Raw genomic sequence first — 26,543 nt, forward strand, 5'->3', positions numbered from 1 at the left:
TTTAAACATGAACAGTCATTTGGTTTCAATACTGAAATATTCAGCCAGTTCAGTGTGGATTGCACAGTCTGGATGAATTTTTCTGAGCAGGGGTTTATATCTAAACAGGCCGCCGCTCCTCGCATTACTGTTTTAGGATTTATGAGTGTGGATTATCTGTTGTGTTATTCTGATCAGCTGACTAAATTGATGACTTAGACTCTTAGGTCTGGTCTATACTACCCGCCTGAATCGGTGGGTAGAAATCGACCTCTCGGGGATCGATTTATCGCGTCCCATCGGGACGCGACAATCGATCCCCAAATCGGTGCTCTAACTCCACCAGCGGAGGTGGTAGTAAGCGCCGCCGACAAAAAGCGGCAGAAGTCGATTTTGCCGCCGTCCTCACAGCGGGGTAAGTCGGCTGCAATACGTCGAATTCAGCTACGCTATTCACGTAGCTGAATTTGCATATCTTAAATCGACTCCCCGCTGTAGTGTAGATGTACCCATAGACTCATAGACTCTAAGGTCAGAAGGGACCATTATGATCATCTAGTCTGACCTCCCGCATGATGCGGGCCACAAAACCTGACCCACCCTCCTGGAAGAATTCTCTCCCTTGATTTAGCTGATTCCAATGCAATATCATTTACTGATTGAGTTACTGATTTGCCCATAGCTTGACAACTCTGTGTTCAACCCATAGTTAGCGTCGTGGTGTTTATAACCGGTTTAGCCTTAGTGCTGTGTGGGCTTGATTTGATTTGTTTGGTCATATTTATACAATGGCTCAAAGGGACATCGAGTCGTATTTCGTTCCATAAGAAACATGGGCCAGAACCATAAAGATGTGGGTGGAGATCAACCAGGCCATCCTGGAGGCTAATCAGCTCCCTCTAAATTAACCCTTTGGGTGTCACAGGGCAGCCGCTGAAGGCCAGCTGGCTCAGAGCTCTGCTAGGAAATGAGCTCACCCCACCCAGGCTTTCATGATAAGGTGGCAATGGTGTTGAGTGAGACGGGGTTGGTGATATGTGGGGGGAATCTCTGGGTAGGAATGATTGGGGGCTGGCTCTGCAGTTCTTCTCATGGCCCGGCCCAGCCTGCACAAACCCTGGGGTTGTACCTGGTCAGTCCAACTCCCCACTGGAGCTGGGGGTGTGGTTTAAAAGGTCATAAATGGAAGTGAAGAGCTTGTACATTTCAACGGCTGTGGTGCTGGCAAAGGAAATGTATTGGTGTTAAGGGGGGATATTGAGGCATTGCTGAAAGAGGGCAGAGTTAAGATGATGTGGGTAACCTTAACTGTGTGTTTCCTGTTCTTAGAATTTTGAGATTTGCTGAAAATAAGGTCTGCCAGGGGGCGGCATCCCAGCAAGCAAACTTACCTCTGGGTTCACAAAGATTTTGCCCTTTAATTAGTACCAGGAGGGGAGGCCCTGGCTGCCCACCAGGTAATAACCAGCTACAAGCCGACTCCAGGGTTAAGCTCTTAGAAACTCTGTCCCATGGTGTAATGGTCACACGTTACCTCCTGTAATCTGAATTGGAGTCTCCATGAGGCTTAATCACTCTCTTTTTCTTTGCTCCTTGTTTGGATCCAACCGTGATTTGGGACAGACTCTCATTCACAACCCAGATTGTTTCTCCTGGGCTCAGTGGGCAGGAAGAGCTCAGTTGTCAGTGGGACCTGGGACTCCAGCCTCACTCCCCTCCAGCTCCACCCAGTCCTGTTACGCGTGGGGGAATTCGGCGCCACTGTGCACACGCAGAATTTTTTTTCTCGGCTGAAAATATATCCTGCTGGAGAGGCGCTACAGTTATGCCTTTCACCCACCAGGGGCTATGGTGGCACCAGAACAGAGGGCAGCCGCTCCCGGGCAGGAGCGGCCAGCTGTGGATAGAGAGGAGACAGCTGTGGATAGAGAGGAGAAGAGGCTGCATTCTTCACAGCACGCTGCCTGTGGAGCCAGGTGAGGAGGCATGGGATATGGGGGGTGGGGGTGGACAGCATGGGGCTCCTGGGGACTGGAGTTTAGAAGGGCTAGTCAGGGGGGAACAGAATAGAGTGGGGGCTGAATGGGAGTGGGGTGCAGGGACACATGGGGACAGGGGGAGAGGGATGGCTGAGTGAGGGTGCAGGGCAGGGCCGGCTCCAGGCACCAGCTGAGCAAGCAGGTGTTTGGGGCGGCCAAGGGGAAGGGGCGGCACGTCGAGCTCTTCGGCAGCGATTCGGTGGAGGGTCCCTGTCCCTCTCGGAGGGAAGGACCTGCCGCCGAATTGCCGCCGAAGAAGAAAGCGGTGTGGTAGAGCTGCCGCCGATCGCGATCGCGGCTTTTTTTTTTTTTTTTTTTTCACCGCTTGGGGCGGCAAAAACCCTGGAGCAGGCCCTGGTGCAGGGTGTCACGGACTCACAGGACTCGTGTTCTCTCTCAGCTCTATATAGTCCCTGGGAGGAACCCCCTTCAGTGCGACAGCCCTTCTCGGGGGCCCACTCTCTCTTGGGGGTTAAGCCGTAGGCCTCTCTGCCTCCTGGAACTGCACCTCTCTGAGCCCTCAGCACGCCTGTCTCTCTCCATGGGCCCCCTCAGGGAGTCCCCTCGCTCTGGACCCCCAGGGCCTCGACACCCTGATCTCTAGACCGGAGCGACTCTCAGCCAGTGTAAAACAGGAGGGTTTATTGAGCATCTGAACCCAACACAGAAAACTCTCAGGGCCTCCGGCCTAGCAACCCTCAGCACAGCACATCTAGGTCTCTCCCGCCTCCAGGCGGGCACTGGCTGCTCCCTCTCCCCAGTCCAGGAGCCTCCTCCTTCCAGCAGGGCATCTGATATCACAGAGGTAGGCAACCTATGGCACGTGTGCCGAACGCGGCACGTGAGCTGATTTTCAGTGGCACTCACACTGCCTGGGTCCTGGCCACCGGTCCGGGGGGCTCTGCCTTTTAATTTAATTTTAAATGAAGCTTCTTAAACATTTTTAAAAGCGTATTTACTTTACATACAACAATAGTTTAGTTCTATATTATAGACTTATAGAAAAAGACCTTCTAAAAACGTTAAAATGTATGACTGGCAGGCGAAACCTTAAATTAGAGTGAATAAATGAAGACTCGGCACACCACTTCTGAAAGGTTGCTGATCCCTGCAATATCATCTCCCCCAAGTCCTGCCTCTGTCCCTTGTTTTCTGTCCCAGGTAAACAGGCCGTCGGGGCACCTCTCCACTCAGCCACTCCTCTCATCCATCCTTTGTTTCACACTGGCTGGAACTGGCTGGTCAGGTCACTGGGGTCCTCTCACCACAGCCCAAGAAGGGGCTCAGGGCAAGGGGTTGGGGTGCAGGAGGGATGTGGGGTGCAGGAGGGGGCTCAGGGAAGGGGGTTGGGGTGCAGGAGGGGAGTGGGGTGAAGCAGGGGGTTGGGGTGCAGCAGGGGGCTCAGGGCAGGGGCTGCGGTCTGGGGGGCAGGAGGGGTTCAGGGTGCGAGCTCTGGCCTGGCGCCACTTACCTCAAGCGGCTCCGGGGTGGCAGTGGCACGCAATGGGGCTAAGGCAGACTCCTTCCCTGCCCTGGCCCCACGCCGCTCCCGGAAGTGGCCAGCATGTCCGGCAGTGGCTCCTGGGAGTGGGGTGGGATCGGGCAGGCGGCTCCGCCGCGTGCTGCCCTCGCCTGTGGGTATCACCCCTGAAGCTCCCATTGGCCGTGGTTCCTCCCAGGGGCTGCAGAAACATTGTGCCGGCCGTGGGGCCAGGGCAGGCAGGGACCCTGCCTTAGCCCCACTGTGCCACGGTGCTGGCAATCCCGCAGGCTGGATGGAAAGCCCTGATGGGCCGGATCCAGCCCGCAGGCCGTAGTTTGCCCTCCCCTGCCCTATAGGAACCCTTTTATATTTACAATAGTTAATTAACACATTTAACAAAGTCCCAAACACTCTAGCCCAGTAAGGTAGATCGAGATAATACAGAATGTACATCTGTCTACTCACACCATCCCATGCAGAACAACCTGAAATGTTAGCCATCATCTTCCTCATCACCATCACCTTCCTCATCATCACTGGTGTGGCCATCATCCTGGCACCTCCCAAGGCCTACATCTGCCTCTCTTCCTGCACACAGGCTGGGATTCAACTTTTATACCGTGTGACGCTGACAGCACTACGTCTAATGCATATTCCGAAGGGGTCTCTCCCCTCTTCCTTATTTGTATTTCCTCACCCTACTAATATTGGGGTGTCCTTCTCCTAGTGTCCTTCTCCTTTTCTCCTTCTCCTATTGGTTAGTGTATTCATGAGCTCAGCTTGTTATCATATATGTCATTTTGTTGCCATGGCACTCTTGTGGTCCGACATCTGCAGATGTTCTATCCAAAAGCCGGAGTTAGCTCATGTTCCTGTGGACTTCAGATTAACAGAGGGGCAAATCAGATCAGGATGTGCATAGACGCCAATTTTCCAATGTGTCGGGGAGTGCTTGACCCCCGGCTCTGCCCCAGGCCCCGCTCCCGCAGGGGGCAACAAAAATGATTATGGGGCTGGGGCACATGACTTATGAGGAGAGGCTGAGGGAACTGGGGTTATTTAGTCTGCAGAAGAGAAGAGTGAGGGGGGATTTGATAGCAGCCTTCGACTACCTGAAGTGGGGTTCCAAAGAGGATGGAGTTCGGCTGTTCTCAGTGGTGGCAGATGACAGAACAAGGAGCAATGGTCTCAAGTTGCAGTGGGGGGAGGTCTAGGATATTAGGAAACACTATTTCACTAGGAGGGTGGTGAAGCACTGTCCTCTCCAGGATGGAATTGGAACTGCTCATCGGTGTGTCCTAGCCCCTATGCTGCTAAAAGCTGATGAGGATTCTCCTTTAGCTCCATTGGCTAGACTTTTGGAGCAGGGTGAAGCAGGTTCTAAGCCTTTTATTGCTGTGAAGTTCCCAGGGGTTGTGGGGTGGACAGCACAGGGATACCATGTTGGCTGTGAGGGCGGGAGGTGCAGTGTTGAGGGTGACAGAGGCAGGTGGGGGAAGCACTCAGTCTGGGGTGCGCTGCTGGGCTCCCCCTGCCCCATCACTCACTGTCCGTCCTCTCTTCCCCAGGATGACAACAACCTGGACAGCTCCATCAGTACCACCGGGGTGGGCTTTAAGATCCGGACCATCAAGCTGGAGTGGAAGACTATCAAACTCCAGATAGTGAGTGCGCGCTGGGCCGAGTCCATGGCAGTCAGGGGCAGGGCTGCCCAGAGGATTCAGGGGGCCTGGGGCAAAGCAATTTCGGGGGCCCCTTCCATAAAAAAATGTTGCAATACTATAGAATACTATAATCTCGAGGGGGCCCCTGCAGGGCCTGGGGCAAATTGCCCCACTTGCCCCCGACCCCTCTGGGCGGCCCTGGTCAGGGGTGTCAGGACTCCTGGGTTCCATTCCCAGCTGTGGGAGGGGAGTAGGGCCTGGTGGGTTAGAAAAGGGGAGCGGGGGAGGGCTGGGAGTTGGACTCCTGGGTTTTATGGCCTCTGGGAGAGGAGTGTGGGGTCTAGTGGCTAGAGCTAGGAGCCTGGTTCAGAGGTTCAACACATTGAATGAACACAGACCCAGCTGCAAACCTGAGAAGCCCCTCCACAGCTCCTGACCCCCACCTCTCTCCCCCACCCATGAGATCAGGGGGTTGGATCCAGACTCAGCTGAGGCCGTGATTCAGGTTTGATGGCACCCCTCAACTGAGAATGCCAAATTCAGAACAACCTGCTGAGAACTAGGGCAGATACACCCCAAGACTGGTGGCTAATCCCCCATAGGATATATCAAACCATCAACAAAAGCAAACTTCTGTTTCACCCCACTGGCTAACAAGAAGTCATAAAAGCAGTTTTCTCAGGCGTTCCAGTTCTTGTATTACCACCGAAAACACTATGAGATGAGTGGTCCTTTAAAACCAATCTCTTCAAATAAAAGGTTCTTCTGATCCCAAAGGACCGGCCACACACACAGGTCAATATATAACTTAGATCTTACCCAAAAATCACGCTGTTGCTAATCCTTTAGAAAAGTACCCCCCCCCCCCCCCGGCCGACACCCTGAGAGCGAAGGGCTACGAGGTGCAGATGAACGCCCTGATCGTCGGAGCCCTGGGCGCCTGGGACCCCCTGGAATGAGCGTGTCCTGCAGGTTCGGTCGATGCTACGCACGGTTCATGCGGCGCCTCATGGTCTCAGACACCATCCGATGGTCCAGGGACATCTACATCGAGCACATCACCGGCCACCAACAGGAAGCGTGAGCCAGAGTGACATCATTCTTTGACTACGAGAAAGGGACCAAGAGACGTTCTCCGTTGGATCATATGAACTGGAACCATAAACTCCCTGAACATTAAATCTCACCAAATGAGGGTCAATCCATCCTCATATCCGCTCATTATACTCCACACCCGAACATAGCCACTCTATGAACTTCATACCCTCATATCTCAATGTCTGTACTTTGACCCATCAACCATTTACCCCCAATCGGGGATATTACAGATTATGTATTCCTTATGCCCCCCCGATCTTAAACCAAACTTTGCACCCTCGATAATCTATATGTTATTCGCTGATAACCAAAAACTTCTATCATAGAATATCAGGGCTGGAAGGGACCTCAGGGGGTCATCTAGTCCAACCCCCTGCTCAAAGCAGGACCAATCCCCAGTTAGATTTTTGCCCCAAATCTTTAAATGGCCCCCTCAAGGATTGAACTTACAACCCTGGGTTTAGCAGGCCAATGCTCAAACCACTGAGCTATCCCCACCCTCTATGCTTAAACTCTCTACTGTTCACTTTTTTTTTAACATCATCTTAATAAAAATTTTAAATCTAATATCTAAAGGTTTATTGAAAGAAAGAAAGAAAGAAAGAAAGAAAGAAAGAAAGAAAGAAAGAAAGAAAGAAGAGTTAAAATTGGTTAAAGAAATCAATTACATACAGTAATGGCAAAGTTCTTGGTTCAGGCTCGTAGCAGTGATGGAATAAACTGCTGGCTTAAGTCAAGGCTCTGGCTGCTTCCAAATCATTGGCAGGACCTCAGTCCCTGGGTTAGAATGCTCCCATTAGGATAGTCCATGTTCCAGAGGTTTAAGCAGGAAAGAGGCAAAATGGAGGGGTTTCCAGGGCCTTTTATATCTTCTGCCCTGTGGTGGGAAACCCATTGCTTCCAACAAAGCCCTCAGCACAACTAGTGGAAAATTGCACGTGACAAGATCGTGTTTGGAGTCACATGGGCAAGTCATATGTTCACACATGAAGGTTTGGACACAGTAGAAGCCATTATCTATACCCCAGACAGCAGGTTTGCAGGACAGGCCATTCAGTGTAGATGGGCATCTCCCATGGTCCACTGTCAGTTAAGTGTTTCTTGATGAACCACTTAATTTGACTAAGTCCCGCCAAGCTATGCTGGGTGTTACCTCGTGGGTGTTACCCCAGGAGCCAACATTTGAAATCCAGGTATAGATGCAGCCGAAGAAGTGGGCTGTAGCACACGAAAGCTTATGCTCAAATAAATTTGTTAGTCTCTAAGGTGCCACAAGTACTTCTGTTCTTTTTGAGGTATAGAGCCAATACTCATAACTTCAGATACAAAAAATGATCTATATGGTCATATTTTAATCAGATAACATCACGCTTTCCATTTGGGAGTATCTGGAGGATGATGGGTTAATCACTAGCAGCCAGCATGGATTTAGCAAGAAGAAATCATACAAACCAGCTTGATTTCCTTCTTTGACAGGGTAATTGGTTTGGTGGGTAGGGGGAATGTGGTGGACATCATATACCTGGCCTTCAGCTTTTGACACAGTTGTCCCACGTGACATTCTGATACGTAAGCCGGAAAAATGTGGGTTTGATGGAACTACCATGAAGTGGATACATAATTGGTTAAAAGCAACAGAGAGTCCTGTGGCACCTTTAAGACTAACAGATGTATTTCGTGGGTGAATACCCACTTCGTCGAATGCATGTAACGGAAATTTCCAGGGGCAGGTATAAATATGCTGGCAAGAATCAGTCTGGAGATAACGAGGTTAGTTCAATCAGAGAGGGTGAGGTCCTCTGCTAGCAGTTGAGGTGTGAACACCAAGGGAGGAGAAACTGCTTCTGTAGTTGGATAGCCATTCACAGTCTTTGTTTAATCCTGATCTGATGGTGTCAAATTTGCAAATGAACTAGAGCTCAGCAGTTTCTCTTTGGAGTCTGGTCCTGAAGTTTTTTTGCTGTAAGATGGCTACCTTAACATCTGCTATTGTGTGGCCAGGGAGGTTGAAGTGTTCTCCTACAGATTTTTGTATATTGCCATTCCTGATATCTGACTTGTGTCCATTTATTCTTTTACATAGTGACTGTCCAGTTTGGCCAATGTACATAGTAGAGGGGCATTGCTGGCACGTGATGGCATATATAACATTGGTGGACGTGCAGGTGAATGAACCGGTGATGTTGTAGCTGATCTGGGTAGGTCCTGTGTTGGTGTTGTTGGCGTAGATATGTGGGCAGAGTTGGCATCGAGGTTTGTTGCATGGGTTGGTTCCTGAGTTAGAGTTGTTATGGTGTGGTGTGTGGTTGCTGGTGAGAATATGCTTAAGGTTGGCAGGTTGTCTGTGGGTGAGGACTGGCCTGCCTCCCAAGGTCTGTGAAAGTGAGGGATCATTGTCCAGGATGGGTTGTAGATCACTGATGATGCATTGGAGAGGTTTAAGCTGAGGACTGTAGGTGATGACCAGTGGAGTTCTGTTGGTTAAATAACTGCAAACAAAGAGTTAATGGAATGATGTCAGATTGGAGAGAGATTCCACAAGGATCTGTTCTGGGTCCGATGTTGTTTAGCATCTTTATTAATGACCTGGATGTAGGAATAAAGAGCACGCTGATCAAGCCTGCAGATGTCACAAAGCTGGGGGGGGGGGTTGCCAACACTTTGGAGGATAGAGCTAAAATTCAGAGGCATCTTGATAAATTGGAGACTGGGCCATAGACAACAAAATGAAATTCAACAAAGACAAATGGAAGCCGCTACACTTAGGGAAGAAAAACCAAATGCAGAATAGGGGGTAACTGGCTTGGCAGCAGCACTGTTGAGAAGGATCTGGGAGTTGTGGTTGATCCCAACCTCAACGTGAGTCAGCAATGCGATGCTCTTGCAAAAAAAGCAAATGCAATTTTCGGTTGCATGAACAGAGGCATAGCCTGCAAGTCACGGGAGGTGACAGTACCGCTCTACTTGGTGCTGGTTAGGCTTCAGCTGGAGTATTGTGTCCAGTTTTGGTCACCAATGTATAGAAAGGATGTAGAGAAACTGGGAAGGATCCGGAGACAAGCGACAAGGATGATCAAAGAGATGGAATGCAAGTCATGTGAGCAAAGGCTGAAGGAACGGGGTATAGTTAGTTCGGAAGAGAGGAGATGAAGGGAGGACATGATAGCGGTCTTCAGATACTTGAAAGGCTGCCATAAAAAAGATGGAGGTGAATTGTTCTCCCTTGCCACAGAGGGCAGGACAAGGGGCAGTGGGTTCAAACTACAGCCCAGCAGATTCAGATTAAATCTCAAGGAAAAACTTCCTAACTGTAAGAACAGTAGGACAATGGAACTGATTGTGGACGGAGGTTGTGGAAGCTCCTTCATTGGAAGTTTTCCAAAGGAGGCTGGCGCCATCTGTCTTGGGTGGTTTAGACACAACAAATCCTGCCTCTTGGTAGGCGGTTAGACTAGATGACCCTTGCGGTGACTTCTAACCCTATGGTTCTATGATCTCTTCAGCAGGGGTGCAGGATGGGGATTGGGGTCTGTTTGGGGGTACAAGGGGGGTCTATGGGGTGCATGGCAGGGCATCAAGGATCTGTGGGGATTGGGACACAGGGTGGGGAATCTGGGGTCCTTTTTGGGGTGCAAGAGGAGCTAGGGTCTATAGGGGATCTGGAGGCTGTGTGGATCCAGGATAGGGGATCTGGGTTCTGTCTGTGCGGCCTAGGAGCTGGAATGCAAGTTGGCAGGGCTGGAGTGGGGGGCTGGGGGTACAGGAGATCTAGGATCAGTTGTGGGGCCCAGGATGTATGTGATTGCCTATTAGAACCTGCATTTTACTAAACTGTAAACCAGGCTGCGGGGGCTGATTCCCCTTTTGCCCCGTCAGGAAGCAAACAGTGGGGCTCATCCCAGAGTGGGAAGGAAGCCTCCATTCCCCCCGTCAGCCCCATGGGGCCTGTCCAGCTCTGCTCAGACTTCCCCAACAGAGCCGGCAGAAATGAAACTGACCAAGGCTCAGAACCACATGGCGTTGTCAGGCTGGAAGCAGCCATTTACCAGCTGGGATGGGCGCAGCAGGGTCTGTCCAACAGCTGATCCTGCCCTCGATTCCCAGCCCTGTTTCCCGGTGCCCCCTACACCCCCGAGGACACTCAGCTCCCCCCTGCTGGCTGCTGAAAAGCTCCCTCTGTATTATGTTCAAGGCTCCTTGCTGATCCCCCTCCCTGCCAGTCCCCCATGCATAGGGCTTGAATTTCACTCACCTGCCAGCCCCTTTGTGCTAAGCATGGCCTCCTGAAACTCCCCGCCGCACAGGGGTCCTCCCATGCTGGTGGCATAAGGGGCCTGCTCCCAGCCATGGGGCACTGCATGGACCCTGGCTGAAACTGGGTGGTCCCCCTCATGCTGGGAGCTGCACCAGCCCTGACCACGATCGGGCCACCCCTAATGTGCCAAGTGCTGCACAGACCCCAGGTAGGGTCAGGGGGTCCTCCCCGTTCGTGCCAGGTGCTGCACAGACCCCAGGCAGGGTGAAGGGTTTCCCCCCGGTCATACCGGGTGCTGCACAGACATGGAGTCCCTGCCCCAAAGTCCTGACAGATGAAGTAGCCAAAGAGAGGACTGTTCTCCCCACCTGGCAGCTGGGGAGCCTGAGATGCAGCGTCTCACATGAGGAGCTGGGGCAGAGCTGGGAATTGAGTCTGGGGCTTTCATCCCAAGGCCAGCCAGTCTGGGGGGCTCAGCAGCGCCCTCTGCAGAACTAAGAGCCAGCACGCTCCTGGGCGTCCTCGCTGGCTGCTCCCTAGGGGTGGTGACCTCCGCTTGTTGCCATGTGTTGCTCCCCCGTCCTCCCCCCACATCAGCTTCCCCACAGCTGGGGCAGTCCCAGCCCAGCAGGGACGTTGCTGAAAGCAGAAAGCTGAAGCGTTCCCTGCGTTTGCCACTTATCAGAGGTGGGAGGGGGGCATTTAGTGGTTAGAGCAAGGGGCTGGGTGCCTGGGCTCCTGGGTTCTCTCCCAGGCACTGGGAGGGGAGTGGGCTCTAGTGGGTAGAGCAGGGAGGAATGTTGGCCAGAGGCTAGAGCTGAGGGTTGGGAGTCTGGACTCCTGGGTTCTGTGGTCTAGCAGAGCAGAGGACTCAGACCCAGGACTCCTGGGTTCTGTCCTCAGCTCTTGGAGGCAGTATTGGGCAGGGGGCTGGGAGCCAGGATTCCTGGGTTCCCCTTCTGGCTGTTGGAAGGAGCATGGGCTGTGTCTCTTTCTTTCCCTGCCTTGCAGTGGGACACAGCCGGCTGGGAGCACTTCCAGCTTGTCACATCCAGTGACTATGGAGGAGCTGCGTGTATGATGGAACAGACCAGGTGAGGCTGACCACGGAGCCCTTCCGAAGGGAAGGCGTCTGCGTTACGCTGGGAATGGACTTGCTGTAGCCCTTGGTTAAAAATGGCCATGGCTAATCTTGAAATATTTCACAGCCTGTATATAGCCCTGGGGTGGGACAGGATCAGATCACCCAACACTGAGATGCAGCCACCTCTGGGGTGGGATGTGGCAACTATTTATACTGAAGTTATATTGCCCAGTGCTGAGGTGCAGTGATGTGGCAGCTGTTTATACAGGCATCGCTCACCCAGCACTGAGATGCAGCCACCTCTGGGGTGAGGCACAGTGGCCCTATATACAGGGATCATGTCACCTAGTGCAGAGATAAAGCTACGTCTGTGTTGGGATATGAGAGATGTTTCAACAGCTGTACAGAAACTGCATAATTTTAAGGTGGGGAAGGAAGGAGACTCCAGTATCCCAATGAAAGGGCAGGGGAAAGTTTAATGGTAACTGCACGGGGATATAATTTTTAAATGAACTGTCCTTCTCTTTGGCTTCTCTGTAGAGAATACAGACCTGACTGCCTTCTGCCATGGGCTGATCTCAAATGCAGGATTTCTTCAGCGAAGCAGTGCTCTCCATGTCGTTTAAAACAGCTGCCACATTCCACCCTAGAGGCAGCCGCATGTGTTTGGTGGGCAACCTGAGTGCTGGATGCAAATGATCTTTGTGTTCTCTCAGAGCCCCTCAGTGCTAGCCAAGGGCTCTGGATAAATAACAACACAAACTTTGTAAAGTTGAGGGGTAGAAATCAAGTCTCACTGGACATTTAAATGAATCTTCTGGGCTGAATCCCAGGAGCTGTGTCGCCAGGAGTGTCCCTCTCTCTTTAAGAGAGGGGCTGCTCTGAGACTGGTTAGCTCAGCTGCTTGGGGATGGAGCTAGGGAGCCTTTCCCTCCAGGCTGTGGGTTCTAATCCCGCTAAGGGGAGTAATGACTGACAGTCACTCCCACTTAATGGCCGCTCTGGGGGGAACATGTGTGTGTGTGATAGAAGCTGGTGGGTCTCAGTCTGGTTTGGATGGGAAGGCGTACTGTATTTAACACAAGGTGCTATTTTCTCCCTTCCAAGGAGGAAATGGATTTGTAGAGCGCAATCCCACCCTGGCTGGGGATGGACTAGGTGAAGGCTGATGGAACTGCTCCCATCTGTAGATGGGCATTAGACTGCAGGCAATGGTCTTCCCCTAATTCCCCAGCAGCAGATCTTCCCAGAGGGAAGAGCTCGGTTCTGTGGAAGGGGCTGGGTGCTCTCAGAGCCTCTCCCAGGACTCATTCGGCAAATCAGCAACATGCACCTGTGGCTAGAGACCAGCCGCTATGCCGGCAAGAAGGTGCTGGATTACATCACGGCCAAGGGCAGGCCCTGGGAGGAGCAGATTAGTACACCCTGAAATCCCAGGGGATTATCCCCGATAATCCTGGGGAAGGCGGGAGGAGAGGACTCCCGTGAATAACAAGGAGATCCTGGCATAAGACATGGTCAGCTGGGGGGGGGGGGAATCTAAAAGCCCCCTTCCTAGCGCTGTAGGGACGCAGCAGCTGAGCGTGGAAACCTCTTTGCTACGCCCTGCAATCCTCGGTTGTTTGACCACTGCCCGCAGCTGGCACCAGGTAGCAGCCCCCACTCTGCATGCCGGGGGAGGGGGCAGCTGTACCTACGCACACCCAGCAGCTGCCTGGCATGCCCTGTGGCCTTTCGCGTGCCCCCAGGGCAAGAAGATGTGTCCACGCAGGAAGTGCTGTTCCTGGAGACCAGCCCCAAGAACGCCACCAACATGGAGCGGGCCTCCGTCACCATGGCGGCCGAGCTCAAGAACCGGGTGATCCTCCCCCCCCCCAATGACAACCACAAGCCCAACCCCCCACACCCAGAGTGCCCCCCTGCAGCAGGGCTGGGCTGGAGCAGGGAGGGCAGAGATGGGGGCATGGGCGGCTGTTGGGAAGGGACTTTTCCTCACTCCCCAGGGGGGGGGGTGCTCTGTGTCTGGGACTACGGCTGGAGGCCAGGACTGCTGGACAGGGTGGGTCTTCGCAGCACCCCATTTATTTGCAGTAGATTTTTCTAGGCTCCCCCCATCCCTCTCCAACCGGGTGGGTGCACCTCTCCCCTCCCGCTAGCCACAACGCGCACAGGGCTGGCTACTAGTCTGGGCTCCCAGCTGAGCTACTCCACCATCCATCTTCTCCTCCCACAGCCATTCCCAGTCTGGATGATCCCTACTGCACTGCTGCGTGCACGGGCCATACAGCCAGCCCCGCTCTGCACTCTTCAGGCCTTTGGAGGGGCGCGAGCTGCTCCAAACCATGCGGAAGGAATCCCTGAACGCTGGAGGATGTGCAGCACAGCGCAGCACCTTCCTGGGTGGAGCTGGAAGTGGCTTCTTGTTAAGGAAATGCAGCCACGCAGCCCAAGGAGCGAGGACCTAGGCTGCGACGTCCAGGGCAAGCAGGAATCTTCTCAAGCTGCTCCGTAGTCTGCATCCCCTCTTAACGCAGCCTCACGGGAGCCTAGAGCTGAGTTAGTGTCTTGGGATGAGTCTTGGACACGGCCCTGGACGTTGGTTCTTCCTGTAGTTGGTGTGAAATGGAATTGGGGTGTGTGTGAAATTGTCTTGCCGGTTCAGGCAACAGCGTTGGCGTAGCTGGGTTGGTCCTGGGGCACGAGAGGGACAAGGTGGGGGAGGGAACCAGCTTGTGCCGATAAGAGACACGGCTGTGGGGCTGCACTGAGGTCTTCTGCAGCTGGCCTGACAAGGAGCCCCGTGGAGCTCCAAAGCTTCAAAAGAATCGACTTTAAGGTCAGAAGGGACCATTATGATCGTCTAGTCTGACCTCCTGCACAACGCAGGCCACAGAATCTCACCCACCCACTCCCGTATCAAACCCCGGACCTGTGTCTGAGCTACTGACGTCCTCAAATAGTGGTTTAAAGACTTCAAGGTGCAGAGAATCCTCCAGCAAGTGACCCGTGCCCCACGCTGCAGAGGAAGGGGAAAAACTCCCAGGGCCTCTGCCAATCTGCCCTAGAGGAAAATTCCTTCCCGACCCCAAATATGGTGATTAGCTAAACCCTCAGCATGTGAAGTGCATCAACGAATGATATTCCCGCCCCCCATTTGTGTCTCTTCGCAAATGTCATTGCAGGCAGAGCACGAGTGCTTGACTTTCTCCCCCTTCCGCCCCCGGCTCAAAGCTGAGTATGGCTGGAAGGGGAGCTGGAAAAGGTGAAGCGATGTGGGTGTCGCCGGACCTGCAGCAGCAGGTGATGTCGGACAGCAGGGGCCTTGCTAATGCAGAGTGAGAGCCCGTGAGTGGGGAGTCTCAGCTGGGAACTGGGGTGCAGGTTTGTAACACGGTGGGTGGGGAACCAATGGAACAGCTCAGAGCCAGGATGGAGCCTTCAGCTCTCTGGCTTTTCAGCGAGATTGTTGCCTCGTTCTCGAGCCGAGCGAGCTCCACCACCAGCTCGGGCCTGCAGAAAGCAGGGTTTGTGAGGCTCCAGCATGGGTTACACACGAGGTCATATGGGACGAGCAGAATGGGCCCTTCAAAACTTACATGAAGTGGGCGGGTCTTGACTAGAACAGAGGTGGCCAACCTGAGCCTGAGGAGCCAAAATTTACCAATGTACATTGCCAAAGAGCCACAGTAACATGTCAGTAGCCCCCCCATCAGCTCCCCCCCCACACTCCCAGCATCTCCCGCCCACCAGCAGTCCTGCCGCTCAGCCCCTCCCCATCCCTCCCTGCACCTCCCAATCAGCTGTTTCATGGCATGCAGGAGGCTCTGGGGTAAAGAGGGGAGGAGTGAGGGCACTCCAGGCTCAGAAGACGGGGCGGGAAGGGATGAAGTGAGGGCAAGGCCTGTGGCAGAGCCCGGGGTTGAGCAGTGAGCACTCCCTGGCACACTGGAAAGTTGGCGCCTGTAGCTCCAGCCCCAGAGTTGGTGCCTATACAAGGAGCCACCTATTAACTTCTGAAGAGCCACATGTGGCTCTCGAGCCACAGGTTCGTCACCCCTGGACTAGAAAGATTGGGGGCAGGTGACAGAGGGGCAAATTTTAACCCAGGATCTCCTGTCTCCCTGGCAGAATCCCTCCCCCACCCCCTTGGCTCACAGCTGATCTTTTGGTAGGATCCCACTTCCCCCCCACACACAGCTCCTGTGGAGGGACAAGGACCTTGCTGCATTAATTGGCTCATGCATGATCCGAATGGGACGGGATGTTCCCTGTCCTGAGGCATGGGGGATTTAAGGGATGTGTGTTTGATGGGGCCGGAGGTGATGGGTGTTGGTGGGGAAGGGCTGGAACGGGCTGCTGGATTAAAGGACTTCCTGGCAAAATTGTTCTGGGTATTTCTCTTATTGCCTTTGAAATAAAGTTAACGCTCTGAACAGGAGCTTGTCTGCCAGGGTTCGACTGTCACCAGCCACCACTGGCAGTAGGTTGTAGGGCCCAGAAATGGCACACGCCGGCATGGGCCAGCAATTTATTCCTAGTATTTAACACCGCTGAGATTTGCAGGGCTTGCTGGTGCCTTACGAATTAAAGGCTCCACCTATCATTGATTCCTAGCTCGCAGCTACAGCTGTGCATCAGTCCAGCTCAAAGCACGTTGCAAAGCCGGTCAGCAGCCTTGTCTCTAGTTTACAGATGGGGACACTGAGGCACGGAGCAGGGAAATGACTCACCCATGGTCCCCTAGCAAGCCCAGGCATTGCACTAGGAATAGAATCAGGTGTCCAGTGCTCTAACCCCTGGGCCATGCTCCCTCCTGCCTGCATCACATTCCCCAGCCAGCAGGCTCCAGCTCGCTCCTTGAGGTTCTTGCGTTTCTTAAGGCCAGACTGCAGCGACTCAAACAACCCCCAGCAGCTTCGGAGCAGGACGAAAGGTTAAAATAAATGGGCCGGTGAAGCAAGTCCTGCACAGCTGCGGAACGGGAAGCCAGGCAGGGGTGCAAAGCACAAAGCTAACAAAAGGCACAGTGCTGAGGGGCCAGGCTGCTAAAACCCAGTTTGGAGCTCAGCTTGGCCACCCAGGAGCCTTTATTTTATCTAGGGAAGAGAGAGAGATGCGACGGTGTCATGGATTTAGCTCCCAGCGTGGCCAGGGCAGCTCAGTACAGCCGTTGTCCAAAGCATCTGATTGTGGAAGGACCCCGACCCTCTGCATTGAAGGTATTTAGGCACGTACCACTTCTTGGTGTCCCCCCATTCCCCCAGCATACAGCCCTGCACCCTCGCATACTCCCCCAGTGTACCCTGCCCCCCTTCCTATTGATTTCAAGAGCCAGGCCAAACACCTCTGAGCACAGGGAGCAGCTGGGCTCACGCTTTGCTTGCAACCAGTGCCGGCTAAACGGGCTGGCCAGCCAGCGAGGGCCCAGAACCGCACGCATGCAGCCAGCTCAGGGTGGGGCTGTAGCCTGGCGTGCCACAGGCAGCAACCGGATTGCGCTGCGTCTGGTGGCAGACCACTGCACAGGTGCACTCAGGTGAACGGCCAAGGGGGATCCTGTGGGAGCAAAGCCGGGGGGTGGGACCGCTCAGTGCAGCCTGGGGCACACGTCCCTGTTCTGATGGACACACTTCAGACGGGCTGCGGACACACTGGAAAGGGCTCAAAGAGCTACGAGAATGATTCCAGGGCTGGAAAATCTGCCTGAGAGCGAGCGAGACTAAAAGCAGCTCAATCTAGGTGATAGATGAGTGTAATTAACCACTGGACAAGGCTGATACAGAGGGAGACATTCTGGGCTAAATGCACGGGCACTAACTCATCCGTGAAAGCAGGTTGCCAACAGGGCTGAACCAGCCGGAGCACTCCGGGGAAATCGACGGCCCTCGCAATTCAAAGACAAATCAAATGAAAAGTGGGCCTTCTTCACAGCCCTGGCCTCTCCCCCATGCAGCACGGCAAACAGAGTTTAAAAGCCCTAACCCCAACTTCCGAAATTTGCAACAGTCTCTAGATTTTACTCCTTCCTGTGGCCCCCCCCCGGCATTTCTGGGAGGCAGGTGGCCAGACCCCCCCCCGGGTCTATTTCACTGCCTGACCGGTGAAGTTGTCCACCAGGTGCTTCTGAGGCCACTTGCCAAGCCCTTGGGAGGTCAGGTGAGCGAAGAGCTGGTCCTTGGCGCTCTGGTAAGACTCCGCCTGGGTCTAAAGAGGGAGAAAGAGAAACACTCTGAATTGGCCAGGGCACGGCGGGGTTAATGAACTAGAGCAATAAGGTTTAAGTCTGGCAGTGAGACGTGGGTCAGAATCAGCCCCATGTTACGGAGCCGGAGCGGGGGGGGGACAGAACGGGGACTGAGGCATAAACTGGGGAAGCGATCTGACTAAAGACACATGCAGAGTTAGTGGCACATGGGAACAGAACCCAGGAGTCCTGACCCCAAGTCCCCATCCCCCTCCTCCTCTTCTAACCACTAGACCTCTCCCCTCCCACAGCTGGGAGCAGAACCCAGGAGTCCTGACTCCTAGCATTCTTCCTGACATACCCACATACCCCACCCTCCTGTGTCTTCCCTTCCGCACTTGGCAGCCCCTCCCCCCCCGTATAACATGCCCCCTTCCCCACCCCTACCCCCAGCAGCGCCCAACCTTGGCTTGGTGGTAAGTGGGCAGCGCCAGCAGGGCGTTCTTGTTCATCTGCTGCGCCACCTCCCTGAAGTATCGCAGCATGGCAGCTTTGCAGATCTGGCTGGGGAAGACCTGGTCCTCCACGGCGGGGTTTCTGGAGGGGGGGGGAGGAAGGAGACGCTCAGATGGAGGGGGCGAGGGCAGCTCCAGATGCTGATCAACAGCCGTGGGTGCTAGTGACCCGGCTTTCTGCACAGACTGGGGACAGACACACCTCTGTCCCAGTGCCCCACCTCCATCCGCAGCCACCGAGGGAGGGGCCAGTTACCACCGGGGCCTGGGCAGTTCTCTGCCATTAGGAATGGAGACGCTCGCTCATGTCACACACAGGCCACCGGGCTGGGGCGCCTCTGGGCAACACCCAGCTGCGGCCACACCGGAGGGTGAACCAGGCTCCAGTGCCCATTTCCGGAGCCCCCCAGCTCCAGGGGGATACAGGTTTGGATTGGGGAGGGGGCTTAGATGGGGGGCACTGCAGGAGGCAGAGAGAGGCACTGGGGGGAGCCTAAGCTCTGTGTTCATGGGGGATGTAACAGAGCAGCCCCCGGGGTACACCCCCCACCCCCGTCCATTGGGGATCATCCCCCAGCATCCCCATACTGCTGGCACTAGAGGACCAGTCAGGGGACTCGGGGACCCAGAGATTAATCCCCCCCCTCCCCGGCACCGTGATCCCCACCCCCCCACTCACTTCAGCACGGCCAGCCCAGTGGCACCGTCCACCTGCTCTGGGGCTGCGTCCCCGCGGCACCAGTTGAGGCTCACCCTGCAGCACTCGGCGCTGGAGCTGAGGGGGCTGACGCGGGGTCCCAGGAAGAAGCAGACCTGGTGCTGGGCGTAGGGGGCTGGCAGGCCGGCCTCGGGGCCCAGCTGCAGCCGCTCGTTGATGACCCAGTTCAGGGCGGGCTGGTTGGGGCCAGGGTCCGCTGGGCAGCGGGAGGAGAGAGGCCGAGGCAGCTGCAAGGCCATTGCTGCGTGGCCCCTTCCAAGGCATTGAGCCCCCGCCCCGCTCCCTGCAGCACAGCGCCCCCTAGTGTGCCCCTATCCCACTACCTGCAGCACAGCGCCCCCTACTGAGCCCCTGCCCCGCTCCCTGCGGCACAGCGCCCCCTACTGCGCCCCTATCCCGCTCCCTGCAGCACAGCGCCCCCTTGTGCCATGCTGGTGTCAGCGCTGTGCAGGGACAGCGCCCCCTACTGAGCCCCTGCCCCGCTCCCTGTAGCACAGCGCCCCCCCGAGCCCCTGCCCCGCTCCCTGCGACACAGCACCCTCTTGTAACACATGGAGATCAGCGCTATGCAGGGAGAGCACCCCCTAATGAGCCCCTGCCCCGCTGCATGGGGAACAGCGCCCCCTTGAGCCACGCTGGGGTCAGTGCTGTGCGGGGAGAGCGCCCCCTACTGAACCTCCACCCCACTCCACAGATCCTCCCCCGACCACCCCCTCCCCCACTCCCTCAGCACCCTGCCCTCATCGAGCCCCCTCCATACTCTACTCCCTGCTGCACAGTGCCCCCTACTGAACCCCCCTGCACCATCCTGCTCCCCACTAGCCCCCCCCCCACTCCCTGCAGCCTGGCACTGCTACTGACCCCCCGCCCCATTACACCTCCCCATAAGCCCCCTGCAGCACAGCGCCTCCCACTCAGCCCCCCCTGCCCACGGTGGCCTCAGTTCTCACCTAGGATGATGCTGGAGAGGTATAGTGGCTCCATGAAGTGGCTGAGGAGCGCCCCCTGCAGGCCCAGCACGCTCCAGCGGCTCAGCTTGTCACTGCCCGAGGCGCAGCAGACCCAGGCGGCCAGCAGGCTTGGGGGGCAGCTGGAGACGGGCGTCAGCGCGCCCTTGGCATGGACGTAGAGGCCGACCGAGGGCTTCCTCCCCGGGAATGGGATGCTGCAGTGAGCGGGGCGGGGGGACGGGCACGGCGGGTCACAGGGGGGCAGGGGACAGGGGCACTGGGCTGGGGGCAGCTCGGGGTTTATCAGCCACTAGAAAGAGGGCTGATTTCTAGGGAGAAAAGACAAACAGTCCCCAGCCCCACAGCAGCACCCCCCAGCATCAACCCACGCCTCTGCCCCTCAGCAGATCCCCACCACCCTGAGCACCACACCCCCAGCACCTCTCTGCCACCCCACATCTCGGCCCCTCAGCTCCACCCCACTGCCCTGCCACACCCTAGTTCTGCTCCCCAGCTCTGCCGTGCCCCTCTGCCCCACGGCAGCACCTTGCCTTCTAGTTCTGTCCCACTCCTCTGCCTCCGTCACCGCACTGTTGATCCCCAGCTCTAACCCCCCCCCGCCCACCCTCCCACAGCACCACCCTACACCCATGTCCCACAGCACTGCCCTGGCACTCCCCAGCACTGCCCCACACCCTCGACCCTTCTCCCCCCCAGCCCTACACTCACGGGAAGTTCTCGGAGGCCCCTGTGGGTGTGCGGCTCAGATACAGGTGCACAAAGACCTTCGGCTTGAGGGCCAGCAGCCCCCCCTCCGCCGAGGGCTGGAAGATGCATTTCTCCCGGTCCGCCGGCTCCTTCAGGTTGCACCACAGCAGCAGCTGTTTGTACAGGTACCTGCTGGGCGGGGTGTGTGTGGGGGGGAACAGAGATCCCCCGTCACGGCTGGGACCGGTCCCACAAGAGCTCGGACCCCTGCCTCCACCCACACAGGATTGGACTGATCTCCCCAACCTTCACGTCCTGCCTATGGGAGGGACAGAGTCCCCTATGACAACTGCTAGGCTCCATCCTCGATAAGGAGGATCGGGGCCCCTCCCTGACTGTTATGGGCTGGCTCCTCCAGACCCCATGGGCCTCTCCCCATCTCTAGCCCAGCCAGCCTCCCATGGCAGATTAGCGACCGGAGCACATCTCACCTCTGCAGCGCCCGGCGAGCCACCACCAGGCCGTGCGTGTCATGGAGCCGCCAGCCCCTGAAATCCAGCCAGCCACCGTAGCAGGTATCGCCAGTGCCCAGCGCCACCAGCTCAAAGCTCTCCCTGCAACCCTGCTGCGTGTCCATCACCTCTGCAGGGCAGGGAAGGGTTAAACCACAGTGCTGGGGCACCAGGAGGTCAAAGACTGAGGTGGGAGGGAGGAGGCAGCAGGGTCAGGGGTAACCTGCCCTCATCACTGCCCCAGCCTCAAACTACTGTGACTCCTCCAGTTTAGTGATCAGAGCCGGGGGGCTGGGAGCCAGGACTCCTGGGTTCCATCCCCAGCTCAGGGAGAGGAGTGGGCTCTAATGGTTAAAGAGGGGAGGGGGCTGGGAGCCAGGACTCCTGGGTTCTATTCCTGGTTCTGGGACTTCTGCATCACTTAGAATTTGGAAGGCGGCAGTGGGTAGGTTTCCTAGCTTATATTCCTGGCTCCAACCCTTAAATGACACTCCCCTCTGAAAACTGGGGATAGAACCCAGGAGTCCTGGCTCCAAGCACCAGGGAACGCACCAACCCATTTATGATCAGCCACCCATTTGTTCTTTCATCTGCGGAGGGTTCTCCCCAGTCCATACACCCCAACCTCCCACCCCACAGGGCTGGGTGCATCTCCCCTGCCGGGGAGAGCGCCACCTCTGTCCAACACACACCGCAATGCCTGGGTCAGCCCCCTGCAGGCCATCAGCTGCCCGGCTGCATCTGCTCAACAGGTTCCTTCCAGGTGCCAGGGGAAGGGTGAGCTTCTCCTGCAGCCATCCAGCCTTGTGGGGAAGTGGGGGGGCAGGCAGGGCCTGGCCAGCCAGATGCTCCTCACCTCGCTCCAGGATGAAGGCTGCCACGCTGCTCTTACAGCTCCAGTACTGCGGGTCCCCTGCCAGGAGCCGATCGAAGGTGTCACTGGTGAGGGCCGCACAACGATGCACGTGGGAGAACACGTTTTCTGCAGCAGGGGGACGGGCAGTGTGAAGAGAGCAGATCTGGTCCCTGGGCATCGAGTGACTCGGCCCAGACGCTGCAGTGATGGGCGTCAGTGTAACCCCCTTATGCCAGGTGGGGGTCAGAGGGGGGGCAGTGCGACGGAATCAGACTGGGCACCCGGGGGCAGCAGCACAGGGATTGGGCACACCAGGGGGAGCAGTGAGACGGGATCAAACCAGGCATGCAGGGAGCTGGGGGGATGGGGCACGCTGGGGGGAGCAGTGCGACAGGGTCAGATCAGGCACACGGTTCGGGGAGTGACACAATGGAGATCCGGGAGGGGGGGAAATCAGGAACTGGCCACAGAAGCATGTGGCATGACAGGCCAGAGGAGAAGGCCTGGGAGAGGGCAGGGTTCAGAGCGACGCAATGGGGTTGGACAGGGCACGTGGCATGGGAAGCAGCGTGATGGGACAGGGATGCCCAGGCCTGGGCACGGCTGGGGGAGATGAGTTAGGGGGACCCCCAGGACTGGGCCCGGTGGGGCCCGACAGGGCTGCCTGGGGGCACCTGGCTCTTGCCTGTGACTGGAGGTCTCAGGAAATTGGCCTCTGGCCGCTGCTCTGAGGCTATAGGACGAGAGAAAGTGCCGCCAATCGCAAGGGGCAGGGGGAGCGGTCGCTTTAGGGAGCACCAGAGCATCCCCTGCACAAGGCAGAACCCCTGGGTTCTATTCCCCAGTTCTGGGAGGGGAGTGGGGTCGAGTGGTTAGAGCAGGGGGCTGGGAACCAGGATTCCTGGGTTCTATTCCCCAGTTCTGGGAGGGGAGTGGGGTCGAGTGGTTAGAGCAGGGGGCTGGGAACCAGGATTCCTGGGTTCTATTCCCCGGTTCTCAGAGGGGAGTGGGGTCTACTGGTTAGAGCAGGGGGCTGGGAACCAGGATGCCTGGGTTCTATTCCCCGGTTCTCGGAGGGGTGTGGGGGGGTCTAGTGCTTAGAGCGGGGTCAGGAGGAGGGCTGGGAACCAGGATTCCTGGGTTTTATTCCCCAGTTCTGGGAGGGGAGTGGGGTCGACTGGTTAGAGCCGGGGGCTGGGAACCAGGATTCCTGGGTTCTATTCCCCGGTTCTCAGAGGGGAGTGGGGTCTAGTGCTTAGAGCGGGGTCAGGGGGAGGGCTGGGAACCAGGATGCCTGGGTTCTATTCCCTGGTTCTCAGAGGGGAGTGGGGTCTAGTGCTTAGAGCGGGGTCGGGGGAGGGCTGGGAACCAGGATGCCTGGGTTCTACTCCCAGCTTAGCCACCAACTCCCGAGAGATTAAAGATCTTTGCTGCTGAGCATTATCAGCACAGGCTGGGGAGTCTGGGGTCCCCACCTGGCTTTATGGGGCCAGCTGCCCAGTGCGGCTCTGCTCGGAGTCACCGTCACACTCACCTGGGTTCACCATCTCCATATGGAGCAGCTGGCTCGGGGCGCACCGGCTGAGCGGCACCCTGGGGTTTCTGGCGCACGTCCTCTGGAACGGCCACTCCCAGGGCGGAATGGGCCCAGACAAGGGCTCTCCAGGGGGACTGACACCAGGGATGGATATTGGCACACGGTTGGAAATGCAGGCATGAGTCTCTCCAACTAAACCCACTGCAGCCCAACCTCACTGCCCACCCCATACAAAGCCATCCAGCCACCCCCTGTACCCCACCTCCTGGCCCCCCACGCTAGGCCATGCCATCCAGCCAGCCACACCCCCATCCTCACCCTCCACTATGCCACATCATCCATCCATCCAACCCCACACTACGCCATGATGTCCAGCTTTCCCTCCAACCTGCAGCCACACGCCCGCCCCACTCACCTACCATGGCTCCCCCCGCTTACTAACAGGGTCCACATCTCAGTCTCGTCTGGTTAAACTGTACTGGGAGCTCCCTGCCATGTGCCAGCCTGTCCCCAAACCACCAGGGGGGATGGCAGAGGCCCCCAGAGTCACGAGACCCCAGCGGGATCTCGCCTTGCACCCAGAAGCAAAATACCGTTCTTGTGGTTAGCAAGAAAAGCTCAAAAAAATGGAACCCGAGCGTAACTGAGGTGACAATGCTGCCTGAGCCCATGGCTGCAAGGGGGGAGGTACTTGGGATGTGACCGACGCTGCCTGAGTCTGCTGAGAGCCTGAGCCCATGGCTACAAGGTGGGAACTGCTCGGGATGTGACCAGCGCTACCTGAGTCTGCCGAGAGCCTGAGCCCACCGAGAGCCTGAGCCTATCACGGAGTGTGGGGGAACTGCCTCAGCTTCACTGGGTGTTGACTCCCAGCTCTACTGCTCCAGGGGGCCTGGCCAAGCCCACCCCCCCTGAGAGCTGTGTGTGACAGGAGGGGGAGAGTGCCTGTCCACACCCCAGCAGACATTCCCCAGCTGCTGGGGGTAGTATGGCCCCCTGCAAGGGCTGTCAGCCCAGCCGCCCCAGAGAAGAGAGGGTCTGCTGCCACTCCCGGGGATAGGGCCCCATACCAATGCCCCTGCCTCTCGGGGAGGGGAGCCTCACCACCTCTCACTTCAGGTGGGGCAGAGACACAGCAAGGGGATCAGAGCCCAATGCCATGATGCACCTAGGACTCCGGACTGGCTTAATCCAGCCCTGATATTTGCTCAACCCAACTGATGCCCACCAGCTGCCCCCTGCACAGCCGCACCCCCTGGCCAGGAGGCGCAACCTGGAGAGCCGGGCTCGGGCCAGGGATCCTTCCCCTCCGAGGCCAGGCACTCCCACGGGGACAAGGGCTGGAGCCAGAGCGAAGTCACCAGCCGGGGATTTCCGTGACCCTCTGGTGGAACCCCTTCCATGCCAGCTGAACGGAGCAAGAGCCCAGCCATGGGTCAGACAGCAGAACAGGGAGTGGGGGAGCTAGGAGGGGACCAGGGGCTGGGATAAGATCTGGGGGAGATTAGGAGGTTAGAGCCAGGCAGGGGAAGCGGAGTTAGCACCACAGGGAGGGGATTAGAGGAGGGGGCAGGATTAGAGATGGGTCCTGGGGAGCAGGGGGTTGTAGGAGAAGGTGGGATTAGTGCCAGAAACAGATTAGGGAAGGAGGTGGGGTTAGAGGGGGGGAGGTTTATTGCCAGGGTAAAAGGAACAGGCAGGTTTAGCAGGGAAGGAATCAGAGGAAGCAGAATTAGCGCCAGAGACAAATTAGGGTAGGAGCTGAGATTACAATTGGGGAGGGATTATTTATTCGGATGGTCCAGCCAGCCTGTGGAGAGGGCAACACATTCGCCCACCCAGCTCTCGGGAACCTTTCTGGTTCCTTTCATCTCTGAAGGCTAGAGGAGGAAAGCGGGTGGGCAGGGGGTCTAGAGGACAGAGGTGCTGGGGTAGATGTTTGGGGGCAAGAAGGGAGTCCTGGATCAGTGGTTTTCAACCTATGGTACGCAGCTCCCTGGGGGTCTGCAGAGTACATCTGAGATTTCCAAAGCAGTCCGCACCTCCCTTTGAAATGTTTTGGGAGTCCGCAAATGAAAAAGGTTGAAAACCCCTGGGCTACAGGAAAGGATGTTAGAGATCAGGGTAGGTGTTGGGGGATATAGAGGGAGAGGGGGTCAAGGCAGGTGTTGGGGGGGGTCTAAAAATGGAGGAAGTGGAGGGGTCATGGTATTTGGGAGGGTCTAGAGGGAGTGCTGGGGGGTCAGGGTAGGTGTTAGGAGGGGTTAGAGGTAGGGCTGGGGGCTAGAGGAGGGGATGGAGACTAGAGGAAGGATGATGGGGGCTAGAAGAGGGGAGATTGGGAGGTATTTGTTGGGCTAGAAGAGGAGAGAGGATGGGAGGTATTTGGAGGAAGGTAGCTAGAAGACAGGGTGGGAGGTATTTGGGGGGTGGGGCTAGAAGAGGGGGAGTAATTTTAGGGGCAGGGGCTAAAAGAGGGGGAGGAACTGGGGGAGAGGACTTAGAAGACAAGGAGGATGGGAGGTATTTGGGCAGAGGGGGGTGGGAACTATTGGGGACAAGGGGCAAGAAGAGGGGGATGATGGAAGATGTTTGGGGTGGGGGGCTAGAAGAGGAGGCGTGGGAGGTATTTGGGGCAGGGGGTAGAAGAGGAGGAGGGTGGAAGATTTTGGGGGGAGGGGTTTAGAAGAGGGGTCTGGGAGATATTTGGGGGGCAGGTATTTGGGGCAGGGGGCCAGAAGAGATGGGGGATGGGAGGTATTTGGGGAGCAGGGGGTAGAAGAGGGGGGAGGTATTTGAGGAGCAAAAGAGGGGGGAGGATGAGAGATATTTGGGAGTGGGGGGTAGAAGAGGGGGAGGGATGGGAGGTATTTGGGGCAGAGGGTAGAAGGGGGCAGGGGGTAGAAGAGGGGGGACGATGGCATTTGGAGGCAGGGGTAGAAGAGGGGGGAGGATGGGAGG

The 26,543-nt window shown here is 56.6% G+C and overlaps 2 protein-coding genes across 4 annotated transcripts in view; one reads left to right on the top strand and one right to left on the bottom strand.

Annotated features, from left to right (window-relative positions):
* Positions 1 to 4,941: 4,941 nt before the first annotated feature.
* LOC117888910 (ras-related protein ORAB-1-like) lies at positions 4,942 to 14,868 on the top strand. Its single transcript, XM_034792703.1, has 6 exons — positions 4,942 to 4,950; positions 5,070 to 5,165; positions 11,530 to 11,612; positions 12,926 to 13,020; positions 13,351 to 13,460; positions 14,785 to 14,868. The coding sequence occupies exons 1-6, from the start codon at positions 4,942 to 4,944 to the stop codon at positions 14,866 to 14,868; spliced, it is 477 nt and encodes a 158-aa protein (XP_034648594.1).
* A 2,468-nt stretch (positions 14,869 to 17,336) lies between these two features.
* The window catches only part of ADAD2 (adenosine deaminase domain containing 2), a 9,954-nt gene continuing 747 nt past the window's right edge, over positions 17,337 to 26,543 (bottom strand). For 2 of the 3 annotated variants that reach the window (XM_034792324.1, XM_034792325.1), the window contains exons 2-9: positions 23,580 to 23,716; positions 22,046 to 22,171; positions 21,169 to 21,319; positions 20,699 to 20,869; positions 19,970 to 20,184; positions 18,981 to 19,215; positions 18,251 to 18,383; positions 17,337 to 17,806 (exon numbers count right to left, since the gene is read on the bottom strand). In XM_034792324.1, coding sequence (XP_034648215.1) covers positions 17,684 to 17,806; positions 18,251 to 18,383; positions 18,981 to 19,215; positions 19,970 to 20,184; positions 20,699 to 20,869; positions 21,169 to 21,319; positions 22,046 to 22,171; positions 23,580 to 23,598 — 1,173 coding nt within the window. In that variant the 5' untranslated portion in view covers positions 23,599 to 23,716 and the 3' untranslated portion in view covers positions 17,337 to 17,683. The remainder of the gene's footprint in view (positions 17,807 to 18,250; positions 18,384 to 18,980; positions 19,216 to 19,969; positions 20,185 to 20,698; positions 20,870 to 21,168; positions 21,320 to 22,045; positions 22,172 to 23,579; positions 23,717 to 26,543) is intronic. The other variant, XM_034792326.1, reaches the window with a different exon arrangement.

This window comes from Trachemys scripta, chromosome 16 (assembly GCF_013100865.1).
Source record: "Trachemys scripta elegans isolate TJP31775 chromosome 16, CAS_Tse_1.0, whole genome shotgun sequence".
Lineage (NCBI taxonomy): Eukaryota > Metazoa > Chordata > Testudines > Emydidae > Trachemys > Trachemys scripta.